General features: G+C 37.4%; 1 protein-coding gene across 1 annotated transcript in view; it reads right to left on the minus strand.

Moving 5' to 3' along the window:
- The window catches only part of LOC108680452 (protein unc-79 homolog), a 54,422-nt gene that overhangs the window by 3,011 nt on the left and 37,671 nt on the right, over positions 1-13,740 (minus strand). The window contains exons 32-38 of the mRNA XM_047885070.1: positions 6,512-6,708; positions 5,967-6,091; positions 5,417-5,639; positions 4,691-4,832; positions 2,833-3,067; positions 2,192-2,252; positions 427-629 (exon numbers count right to left, since the gene is read on the minus strand). Coding sequence (XP_047741026.1) covers positions 427-629; positions 2,192-2,252; positions 2,833-3,067; positions 4,691-4,832; positions 5,417-5,639; positions 5,967-6,091; positions 6,512-6,708 — 1,186 coding nt within the window. The remainder of the gene's footprint in view (positions 1-426; positions 630-2,191; positions 2,253-2,832; positions 3,068-4,690; positions 4,833-5,416; positions 5,640-5,966; positions 6,092-6,511; positions 6,709-13,740) is intronic.

Raw genomic sequence — 13,740 nt, forward strand, 5'->3', positions numbered from 1 at the left:
TTTCTCAATTAAAGGCAACTCGTGCCACTTGTCTGGAATGTCAGCCGTTTATTATCATACGTGACAATGATTCAATCACTTAACAGGAAGTAGGTTAAACATAGGTAATAATGGTGCAGTCAATTAGATTAGTTTGGCTAGTAAGATTTGATTTATGACGTCACTTTCTTGCTTGTATAGGCTGCATGTGTTTTAAGGGAAATATCACGCAATAAAGCGGATATGAAGAGGAAATTGATAAGTGCAACCTTCAGTGCAACTCCATTTGCACGATGATGAACAGTTAATCTGTTGCTCTATACGCGGGATGGTAACGGTATTTTATTATTAAGTGTATTTTATTATTAGTGACGACTATGAAGTATGGAAATGATGTTGAGATCAAGTGTGAGTGAGGTAAATTTCAAGGGTAATATTTGCACGCACTTGACCGTAAAGGAGTCGTCAAAAGCTTGTATCTGCGACGCCATGACTGACGTGACCGCCGTGGACGAGTCTCTGACGTGGGGCGTTGGTGCCGAGATTTCTTTGGCAACCGCAAACTGCACGTCTTCTGTGCTGCACGTCTCGGCTTTCAGCTCACCTTCGTCAGGCAGCGTCTTGAGGCAGTCGGCGTCGTACCAAATGTCCTGTTGTTTTCGCAGCTTCGTCAATAATTCGTTTTAATCGTAATTAATTAATTGATATATGCGAAAGTATCTTAGTCGATTGATCGCAATTCAGCCAGTAAGCCAATTTATTAATCGCACCTTAGGCCGGCATCTTGATATATAATTAATCGTAATTCGAGCAAGCATCGACATTTATTTATGGTATTCTATTTATCGACGAAATTTTTGTCCTTGTTCGCGACGAAGATCCCATGCCTGAGCTACGCGTGGCCTTAGAACTCAATTCACTTTTGACGTTCACCTGCGAATCTTGGCTAAATCAGACATTGCCCTTCCTCGATATACACGTGCAAGTAGAAGATACAATGTTTGTCACTAAAGTTTACCGAAAACCTGTAGACGTGTAAAGAGTACTGAACGAAGCAAGTGAATGTCCCCAGCGATACAAAACCAGCACTATTCGCGCCCTAATACATAGGGGCATTTAAAACCTGTACATCCGCCAGTGACTTGAGAACTGAACTCCAGACCTGCGAGCAAATTCTGGTAAACAACGGCTATGCGAATAAAACTATCGACAGCGAAATCTCAAACTATCGACCACGTCCAAGCCAAACGGACAATGAACCAATATCCAACAAAAGTATTATAACAATTTATTACCAAAACCAGATGACTGAAGGCCACAAGACAGACGAAAGAGTCCTCAAATAAATTGCGCTGAAAAACATCAGAAGCACAATCGAAGCAAACCGAATCAAATTCCTGATTTACTATAAAAACATGAAACTCAAGAATATAAAAATTAAAAAAATAATTCATGCAAATAGCCGGGTCCATTACAAGAAACTAATGTTATTTACAAATATTCCTGCCACAAAGAAGGTTGTAGACTTCTCCAGAACGTAAATTACATCGGTTTGACCAGCACGACTTTGAGCCGCCGCCTAACATGCCACCTCCAGACCGGAGGACCGAAGAACCACATGAGAGAGGCTCATAATGAGACCCTTACTCGCGCGACGTTGGAGACCCACACCAGAATCATCATGAGATGCCCAGACGCCACAAGACTGGCCATAGCTGAGGCTCTCATTATCAAACAGGAGTCTTCAGCTATTAATTTGCAAACTACCGGACTTGTCAGGACGTTGAAACTGTTCTCGTAATTTATGCTTTGATTTCAATCTGTATCCATAATATCTTTGTTTGTACAAACGTTTCAAAATTTCAAATTCAAGTGCTGCAAAACTCTTCCCATACTTGATTATGAATGAAGATCCATTAGAAACGTCGTAAATGATAATGAAATGTCCCTTGGAAACCTGATATTTGAGTTTTCAATTCCTATCAAGAGCCTAATTCGCCGAATAGAGAAAAACAATAAGAAAATTGTCAATAAGAAATACTCTCTAGTCTTCAATGAAACCTGCATTAAAAACAACGTATGCCAAACTTCACCAATGGTATTATATGCAAGCATATTTTCTTACTTAATTCTGATTAATAAAATACTCCATTGTAATTTTATCAAGATTACAAGTACACTTGAGCCGTAAATCTTATCAATAAATCCATACTTCTGGGGCCGAATCCTCCTGCGCCTCTTCGTTGAAAGAGGCGTTCAGCTGCACTTTGGCGCTGCCATGGAAACGATCAAATATTCATGTTAAATTATAATAATGGAAACATGAAAGTTTATTTCGGTGCTTAAAAAAGACTAATAAATATGACTACTGAAATTAATTTATTTACTCAAGATATTTAATTTCATTAAATGACTCCTCCCAATCACCAGAATAATTGGCGATGTGGGCATGATTGAGCTCAGTATCTAATTATCTACATTGAATATACACTGTCCATCATATACATATATTGTAAACAATAGTCGGATATGATTCTTATAACAAAACAAGTAATTTAAAAGATCACTTCCATAAGTCATGCATTGTTTTCCAATTATCACAATGGTTAAATTGAACAACAAGTTACAGTAGTAGAATAATCGATCATGTATTATAATTTAATGTTAGCAAACTACAAATCGTCTATAGCCGTGGACGTGGACGATATAAATATGCTTTTAAAATACTATGTTTCCATCACACGGAGCATAAAATAATTCCATTCAATATCAATAATAATGAATAACACATTCTTGGTACATTTATGTAATTAGCCAAAAACGTTCAAAAACTCAGAAAAAATGATTGCTCACCAGCCGTCTTGTCCGGTGACGATTGTCGCCACGACTGGGCCGTAAGTTTCCCCTTCTTCTGGGGATAAAACCTGGGTGAGGACGAGCTCAGGAGCGTCCCCACGACTACCCTCGCTGGGGGGAAGACGCACCGTTTCGTCCCTGGCAGCTAGGGCACCAATGCCCGCCGTGGGGCTCCGGTCTCCCCCCTCATCCACGGTATCCACGTCCCCACCCAACGAGCCCAGGCTCGTCTCTGATCCCCAATTTTGGGGCGAATCGAGCGAGAAAAATTAGAGGTTTTCCTGAGTTTTTAGGCTGACTTCAGGAAATATTGGTAACTTTTAAATGCTTGTTTAGCAACTCGATGGTACCTCTCCTCTAGGGTAATACACTAAGGAGAAAATATTACCCTGATAACCTCTCTTACAACCACTGGATGGTACCTCACCTCTAGGGTAATGAATTGAAGATGTGGTGACGGCTGTGGCGTGGTCCACACGGCATCTGTGGTAGTGACGGTCCAGAGTGTTGAGTGTGATGAGCACCAGACTCACCACCTGTCCCTTCAGGTAGCTCTCGTCGCAGTCAAACTGACCAAGGTGCACAAAAATGATGCTATACGGCAGCTGTATTTTGAGGGTCGTAAGACATGCACAAATTTTGCTCGTTGCGAGATAGATTTCTTTAATTGAAACAATAATTTAGGTTATTTACATAATTTTATGCGAGCTTGAAAACTATTTAGCAAGTTTTCCCGAATATTACGTTATTATTATTTTGTTTCTGCATTTTAAGTAAATACACGGAGCAAATTTTCCACACTGTAAAAAAAAGGAGCGCAATCTATGGGCACTTTCGGCAATATATATTTCCGTTATTTAATATCAAAAAGAGCGGCGTTTACAGGAAAATTTACATTAAAATTATGACAAACAGCGATCTTCAGATATTTCCTAACGATATGCACTGTGCAGATTTGATGTTCACAACTCTCGTCCGAACCATAACGTGCCTTACGCAAGCCCATGCACACGATAGCAACACGTCGCGTTAGTATCTGTTTTATCGGTATCAGACGAAGTCATCCAGATCTTGCTCTCTCTGTGTTGTCAGTATACGTGCCGTGTTACCCATTGTGTTTCAGTACCAGCTGTGCCCCGTCGGATTACTCGTACATGCACAATATTAATTATTAATATTTTTGACAAGGAAGTCACCTTATAGAGGATGGTGAGTGTGGAGGTGAGCCAAGCCTTCCTGATGGTTGGTTGCAGCATCCAGAGACTGTACGTGGGTTGCCGCAAGTCCTGAACCTTGTGGACTGCAGGACTGAACTGCAACACCGGCACGATGATAGCGATGATCTTCTTAGCCATCAGGAAATTGTGGTCCAAAACGTGCGCTAAATTTCCTATGAATGAATTGAACACCGGCGACGCTCTGCAAGCAGGATTACGAACCAATGGATAATTTCATGCTCTATTGTTATGAAAAATATAAATCATATTATGCGTGACGTTAAAGTTGATGTTTGATTGTATTTTTCACTGATAAGAGCAACTTTTGATAGTTTAATGTTAAGGCTGCGTACGAAGAAACTTCAGACTTTAAAAGTTAGGCGGCCTTTAGTTCGACATTGTTGAAAGAGAAACTTTTGAGTTTTTTAATTGTAATAAAACTATTAAATGTAAAAAAAAGAGTTCGAATGGAATGATGCAGCCATTATGCCGGCGATTGGCAGGATTAACTGAGAACCATTGCCTGAGTTTGGCAGGGCTGAAATAGAACCATTACCTGAGTACACCTCTAGGGTAATACGCTAAGGAGGAAATATTACCCTGATAACCTCTCTTACAACCACTGGATGGTACCTCACCTCTAGGGTAATGAATTGAAGAGGTGGTGACGGCTGTGGTGTGGTCCACACGACATCTGTGGTAGTGACGGTCCAGAGTGTTGAGTGTGATGAGCACCAGACTCACCACCTGTCCCTTCAGGTAGCTCTCGTCGCAGTCAAACTGACCAAGGTGCACAAAAATACAACTCAGTACTCACTGCAGTGAGTGACAGAGAGCGCATTCTCTCAAAATCGACGAAAACGTGACGTCACAGACAGACGGACGGACGGACGGACGGACAGACGGACGGACATGACGAGCACACTAGCGCCTTTTTCCCATAAATGAGGAAATGCGCTAAAAATGATGCTCTACGGGAGCTGTATTTCGAGGGTCGTAAAACGTGCACAATTTTTGCTCATTGCATGATAGATTTCTTTAATTGAAACAATAATTTAGGGTATTTGCATAATTTTATGCGAGCCTTGAAAACTATTTAGCAAGTTCTCCCAAATACTGCGTTATTATTGTTTTGTTTATGCAGTTTAAACAAATACATGAAGCAAATTTTCCATACTGCGAAAATAAAAATGGGGCACACAATCTATTAGCACTTTAAGCAATAATATTTCCGTTGTTTAATATCAAAAAGAGCGGCGTCTACGGGAAAATTTACATTAAAATTATGACAAACAGCGATATCCAGATATTTTCTAACGATATGCACACTATTAATTATAAATATTTTTTGACCAGGAAGTCACCTTATAGAGGATGGTGAGTGTGGATGTGAGCCAAGCCTTCCTGATGGTTGGTTGCAGCATCCAGAGACTGTACGTGGGTTGCCGCAAGTCCTGAACCTTGTGGACTGCAGGACTGAACTGCAACACCGGCACGATGATAGCGATGATCTTCTTAGCCATCAGGAAATTGTGGTCCAAAACGTGCGCTAAATTTCCTATGAATGAATTGAACACCGGCGACGCTCTGCAACGAGGATTACGAACCAAGGGATTATTTAAGGCTCTATTGTTATGAAAAATATTAATAATATTTATACGTTTCAGCTGAAGTTTGATTGTATTTTTCGCTGTTAAGAGTGCCTTTCGATTGTTTAAAGTTAAGGCTGCGTACGAAGAAACTTCAGATTAGTTCGACATTGTTGAAAGAGAAGCTTCTGAGTTTTTAATGGTAATAAAACTATTAGACGTAAAAAAGGGTTCGAATGGAATGCTGCAGCCATTACACCTGAGTTTGGCAGGGCTGACAGAGAACCATTACCTGAGTTTGGCAGGGCTGACAGAGAACCATTACCTGAGTTTGGCAGGGCTGAAAGAGAAGTTTTTCTCGATGGTGCTGAAGCCCATGAGTCCTGCCACGTGACGAAGGACGGCATCAATTGACTTCACGCCGCCTTTCTCCTCTTCAAGGCCGCCAGCCTGGAGCCAAATGCAGCATTTGCTATATTAATTGAGATAATACTTGGCTCCTGACGAGCAATTAAAATCAAGATGTTACTCAGCACCAGTCTAGATATTTTTGTTAAGATAATGTTTTGCTACTGTCGAGCTGTATTTACTAAGATATCGTTGTTAAGTAAGGAAATGCTATGAAACTATCATCAAGTGGCCGCACAAAGAACGCTGTTTGTTAAGATATTGTTTTGCTACTGTTGAGCTGTATTTATTAAGATATCGTTGTTAAGTAAGGAAATGCTATGAAACTATCATCAAGTGGCCGCACAAAGAACGCTGTTTGTTAAGATATTGTTTTGCTACTGTCGAGCTGTATTTATTAAGATATCGTTGTTAAGTAAGGAAATGCTATTAAACTATCAAGTGGCCGCACAAAGAACGCACGTGCTGCGGCTGAGCCAGGAACTGCATGAAGAGAAACACGAGCAAATGCAGCGTATCTCTGTCGGTCTCCTCGAGCTCCATGGCTTTCTGTAGTCTCTGTATCATCGTGTCACTGCCGGCAGCCTCCTTAGCAGCGCCTGCTGCGGCCACCACGGAGCTCAGTCCTCCGGTCATGAACCCGCCGCTCTCAGGGTTAGCTGTGCATCCAGTTATAGCATTCATTTTAATCGCGTCAAGGGAAGTTAACTGCGGTTTGTGGGTTATTCTAGGTAGGATAAAGTAAGTATTTTCCTTAATTGCATCACGCTAATGATACGGCAGAAATATTTATTGCAGGATAAAATCGTGCTGTATATATCTTTGTGCAGTATGAAATAGTTTATTTCTAGATTAAAATAGTAATTATAGTAGAGCAGTGTAAGGAAAATTTTGTATAGAAATCCCTGAGTTAACTTTAGAATTTATTAGCAAGATCATGGAATTTAAATTCCTTATTTTCTCACACGGAATAAATTAACTTGAGATGTGTGTCGCAAAATTATTTGGGATTCAATAATTTTATACAATTATAGTCAGCAATAAGGCTACAATAACTAACAATGAAAATGAGAACATTCAAGATTTATTGCATCGTAATGTACTCGAAACCTAAATTTGAGATTTGATTTAAAATTTTTTACTCAATATGAATGTTTCTTTGCACTTGCATGCATGATTATTTTTATCTAATTTCACGAGTTAATCTACATCTTGATCTAAACCCTCCCATATTTATATACGTGGGACATGAATCTATTACTGGCTATTATATATATGTATATATATAACTGAAACACTGTACAATTCTTTAGAGTAATATTTCACATAAGAGAAAACAGCCTTAGATTCCCTAATATAACCAACCAAAATATATATGCCTTAAATTATAAAAAAAATTCTACCAAATATTCAAATAGAGACAAAATCACGTGCTTTAATCCATATTCGTAAAAAATATTGAGTAACACCACGTGAAGTTCATGAAATATTTAATATAAACACATTTTAGATTATACGCTATTAATATACATGAAAGTTGTTGAATTCACGATTGGTGAGCTAGAGTTTTCACCTGCTAAAAAAAAGACTTTTGAAGAAGCAAACGAAGATGTTTGTTTATTTCTTGAATCGAGTAATAAGAATCGAGCTTCTCATCAGCCTTGCATACGATTAACAGATTATTTTATGCCATAAATAAAAAGAAAGGACAAAATTGTTTACTATTGACAATAAAGCGATACAAGTGAAGTTATTTTTTAAAAAAGATAGTAACAACGCACTGAAGGATACCAAAGCACATGATCTGCCTTTATTGCCTTATAATCAAAGCTTCTTATATATAAGTAAAGAAAGCAAGCAAATACGATAGAGAGAAGGTCGAGCAATATGCAGTAAATATGCAATATATTTGGGCAATAATCGCAATTCTCCCTCAGGCAGCAAGCTAGGACCAAATGAAAAAAGTATTATAATAATAATAATCTACAGAAATGCGCTATGCATGGGTAACTAATGTATGATGTTTTTGGCCCGTGCAGATGTTGATCAAAGTATGCAGAAAGTTATATGCTCTGATGTTATAATCATTGATAGAGATCCTAAAAGGCAAGCATTGCTAAGCGAGCGGCAATTCACTGAGATGAGCCACAACGTACGAACGATGCACCTCTACGAACACCATTTCAATCAGATAGACGGAAAACTGAAGAAAATTATCCCAATATACGGGACGAAGACCTTTGATGCTGCAGGTACCTTGATACGCAGAGTGAATTGAAACTGGGCAGGTATGTTGATGCGCCCGAAAAAAAGAAGCACTTCATAAAATTGTGGCAAAAATTGTAGGAATGGAACAAAGTTCTAACTTGGTTTGCGTAGAAAATGCTAAAAATCGTGGAGATTCATTAACTAACCGTGAAATTGCAGAGATCATCAAATTTTGTATAAAATTTAAATTTAGGAAACTTTCGATCCTTGGAAATTTATTTCGAAGACAGTGATAAAGTTTCTGTGAGAATATCTACGACCTGTGAATCGTTCGATAAATATTTTAGAACAGAGCATAAAAGAAATATGTGTTTATCGTATGAACGGAAAATGCGAATTTAAATACAAATTCCAAGTTGCAAATGAAATAGGCAAACGAAGGAAAAATACTAGAAACGAAGTTGGAGGGACAAGCCAGTAAAATATAAAGAAACCCGGAAATGCGTTGTACCGAATTCATCAGCTAACATGTTCGTAAATCCGAAATTTATTGGATTGCTTCGTAAGGGGAAACCTAAATTAAAATGAAGAGATTATTCGGGAAGAATTTATGCTCTGAGTTAAAGCAATAATTTTAAGTGATAGAATGTGCGTAGACATGTGCTATTATTCGAAACTTAATGAAGAGAAGAAGAAAATCAGACGAAGAAGAGATGTGCAGAGCAACAGAAAATGAATATAAGGAGCTGACGTTCATGCAAAACCGTGGATGAGCATAAATATAGGTAGCAACCGAGAGAAATAAGATTTGAGGCTAATACAAAGCTGCCAGAAATACATTAACTGCTAGCTGTAACATTGAGTATATATTGATAAAGTGAAAGACTGTACATCATCGATTACTTAGTATTTTTGAAAACGTTTCACGAAGCGTACATGCTTAATATTAGTTCGATCATTCACGTAAGATTCCCCTAAATGTGCAGCGAATGTAGTGAGTAAAGAATGTGTCGAAAGAAAACACTTTTGGAACGAAGCAATGACGCATGGAATACGGGAAAAATATATATAAATGCAGAAATAGTCTGATAAAAACAATTTCAACTGTCTGGATAACTAAACTATCCAGTTGAATTCGTCGGTTATTCAGTAGAATAATTGAGCTAAATCCCTCTTGAATATAACGATAATGAAGCAATTACTTAAGAAAATAACAGGAACGAATAAGAAATTCTAAAAATGTAAGAAATTTTTGTTTGAGGAAAAATTATTAGCATGTTAAATAAAATTATACAACGTTTTGAGAATGAAAGACGAGTCGAGAAATGTGCAAGAATGTTGTGATTTCCGGTACTATATATTTCTTATTTCAATATTTGTATTTAGAATCAAATAAAACAAAATATTCATCATTCACAAAATCGTTTGCTATTTCTTTCCAGATAATATAAAAATGTTGAAGGGTTTAACATTCATTTCCTTTGGAATAATTTTTTTCAGGACATTCATGTTCCTCTCTACGGACGGTTTACCTGCGCTGTCATGTGAAGGCGGCGACTTCAAGAGCTTCCCGTCTAACGCGTTCATGTTTCACAGAGAAACATGTTCTTTTGCTCGGCAAATTGTCCATTAACTTTTTTTGTCGGGATAAAATGAGTAATATAAATATATTATCTGAATACCTTATAGCGCAGCGAAAAACTTCCTGTTTTTCATGGTGTACTAATTATTTTAGAAGCGTTTGAGTGTACATATGGATGACCTTTCCGCGTAAAAAAGATACGTACACCTTTAAGAAGCAATTTTACCTTGAGAATAAAGTTTGCGAAGGGAATTCACAAGCAATCAGTATAATTTCGTAAATCAAAAATTTGAAGTGTGACGTTCTAAATTGCTCTCCTTTTGCTTTTACTGAGACGGCAAAGCTCCGCCATAATATCTAGACTCAAAAGTTCAATTCAAACTTTACTGTTACGTGACACATTTTCTCATTATTGTCCGGTTAGTAGCGCCTGACAGTATAAAGACTATCCTGCCATCGGTAATATATTAAAAAATATGAAACTAAACTAAACTCATACGAATAGATGAATATTACAGACAATGTAAATGAATTTAGATTAAAGTTGTTGGAAAAAGCATTTTCCACATGCTTCATTAAGCTTGAATATCTGGACTTGTTTTGTGTTGTAAAATTAGTAAACGGAAACTGTAGGTTGTTGAGAGGATAGCCGGAGAGTCAGTTGGAGGAGACACGTGGCGCCGAATACACAGATTACTATAGCTTCCTGATACGCTAGCCCTTTTACGTGTCCAGTGTCCGAACTATTTAATATAAGCTATATAGTCCTAAATGAACTTCTGTTAAAACCGATTTGTGACTAATTGTATTAACCTACTTCGTGAATAAAGCTATTGAACTTAACGTCTGCAAGTGCCCTTTCCAAATTCGTGATTAATTATAGAATCAACAGTTAGACAACGCAATGTACTAAAGAACGATCACTATAGGCCTATATGCGGTGCCTCAGCTGATGCGGCAGCTGACAGGCCCGACAAAGTGAAAATAGAGCAAGCAAAGAAACTATCCACGTATAAAGCTTGTAAGGAGCAAACGCATGTAAGAGTAGAATAAGAGAAGACAACAACGAAGTACTGACGTACGAAGACACGGATGAGAAAACATGGACATGGAGGAACGAAGCACAACACTCGTGGAGTCACGAACAACACGGATAAAAATAAACAATTATATAGAATAATTTAGGCACACTTTGCAAGAAAATTAGCGATAAACGAAACATGGCATCAACTTATTATAAAAATAGAATTTCGTTTTCAAAATTAAATTCATTTTCATCAAATTAGAAAAATTTATAGAAACTTAAAACATTTTAAACTATTGTATAAATTCAATAACCAACGCACAAATCCACACAAACGAAACTATAAAAAGTATCACAAAATTTTCAAGAAAATTTTTGAAATGATAAAGTACGCTTACAAGTAGACGGGAGAAAAGCTGGTCATTTAGGTGCAGAAGCCTCAAGCGTTAAAAACTAGCAAACTACGAATAAGAACTGTGATAAAATATCTACAGATATGTACCCGCAACAATGTCTATGAAGTAAGCCTCAAAGAGTTTACAGGGGATTGTGCATAGTCCCTTTATAGTATAGTCTGCAAGCAAGAAAACACACGAGGTCACACATGGCACGAAAGCGAAACACTTCACTTCACCACAGTGAAAAATTATGGCCGAATTTACGCCAACTGTCACCCATAATACGGCCATATTTTTCATTGGGTGAAGGTATTTCAACCTGCAAAAAGTCATGGCTGAATCTGGGAGGTTTCATCATCGTCCAATTAACGGCTATAATTATTGCATGAATGTTTTCTGTTGGGCATTGGCAAAATACTCGACAAAAACATAGAAGAATTATGAGTGGCCGATAGTCGGACAATGTGTGGCCACCGATCCTCCTGCCATGATTTCCAGCATGGTTGAGGCAGATTGTGTATTTTAGGCGGCACAATTAACTCAATGGCACCACAAAAAGACGTCACATGTAAAGGTTAAACAGGATATCCTCGATAGCTGTTTCTATAACTCCAATTGTAAATCATTGAAAATTATCGACGGCTGATCATCGGCCACCGAACAGTGGGACTTGATTTTTAATGTGCTGGCAGCTTACTCTCAGCTTGTTATAATAGACACATCGCGTTCAGGCACAAGCAATGTAAATCGGTATTTCCATGTGAATAAAGTTGCCTCTAACATTGGACTTAGTGCTTGGTGCACATTTAGGCAGCAATAAATAGGTTATTTACAATTTTTATTGCTCCTAGTTTTCGATCGATGATTATACCTGACCGGCGATCAGAGATACGACACGAGACACTGTCGGTCTCAGGTCCGAACGAAGCCGGACCTTGATATCATTCACACTGAAACTGATCAAGATAATTTACAGTGAAAGTAATAACCAGAGGCCAAACGACTCTGACACATCGATGAATTGATATGTAAAAATTCAATTGAAATAAAAAATGTTTTTATGTGCTTGAACGCAAAGGGTCCACATACTTTTTTGCACTCTAGGAAGGCATTTGAATTGCCAAACCTCGAGGAAGAGAAAGAGAGAGAGAACTCTAGATCTAACTACGTAGTAGCGGTGCAAAAGTAAGGCATCAACAGAGCTTAATTAAAAATATAATGGAATGAAGCAGAAGAGGAAGATGAAGTTGTTTAAATTTATCTCAGTCAATGTGAAGAAAGGTCTTTAATTTTAGAATAAGGCAATATTTGGCATTAGAGTTGAAGAACGAAACATATTCGTGATATATAAAAATGTAAATTTATTTAGGATTTATTTATAATAGGATTAATTTATCTTGTTAATAATGAGTTTTATAAATGATGAAATTCGATCAAAGAAAATAAAATAAAAAATTATCTATGCTAACAATAGAATGCAGAGCGCATTTGCCTGCATAGAAAATTCAACTTGGGCAAAATTAAAATAATTTTATGAGAGAAAATTCATTATTGAATATCAACACCTGAAAAAATACAGCCTTCTGGTCTCAGCGATGCTGCCCCATCATAAAGATTAGTATTACTAAGACAATTCGATAATTCGGAACATCAACAATTTTGCCAAGGTGCTGAAAATATTTGACTTCGAATTTTCCTAATTCCTTCCTTATTGAAAAATAAATTATTACAATCCGCTAATTTGAATCTGAAGATAAACCAGATTATTTGTCAGGAGGATAAACTAAATTATGTCTGTAATCTTTTAACACAAATTCATCATAATTGATGTGAAATATTTCTCTGCCTGTCATTTATGGCACACCCTTTATTAAATCATTTCAATAAATCACGGTGGAAAATAACCAAATATTTCGTATTAAGTTAAGTTGACACAATTTATTTCAAGGAAGGACATTACCAGATTTTCAATATTACTAACATTTACTATGTAGAAGGCATGAAAAAATTTACAGATTGCACGAAAATTCGTGAACCAGTCAATAGATTATATGCAACATGGCTGGCATTATTTTGAAACCTAGCAAGAGAATTAAATGTAAACAAGTATCGACTGGGGGAATTTAATTCAATTATTCATCATAAAATATTTACTATCAACGTTTCTGATTCACGGTTGCTTCTTGAACCGACGCAATTCAACGTGAGGTATTTGAAGCCATAATTGTTATCTAATGATCTTTTGAGCCAATTACCCTGTTTGATGGTAATTGGTCCTGAGGGTAATCAGTCCCGACTGAACTTAGTCCTGATTGAAGGTAATTGATCCTGCCTAAGAGTAATCCCGTGCAGATGTTGATCAAAGTATGCAGAAAGTTATATGCTCTGATGTTATAATCATTGATAGAGATCCTAAAAGGCAAGCATTGCTAAGCGAGCGGCAATTCACTGAGATGAGCCACAACGTACGAACGATGCA

Source organism: Hyalella azteca, unplaced genomic scaffold, assembly GCF_000764305.2.
Source record: "Hyalella azteca isolate HAZT.00-mixed unplaced genomic scaffold, Hazt_2.0.2 contig16847, whole genome shotgun sequence".
Taxonomy (NCBI): Eukaryota; Metazoa; Arthropoda; class Malacostraca; order Amphipoda; family Hyalellidae; genus Hyalella; species Hyalella azteca.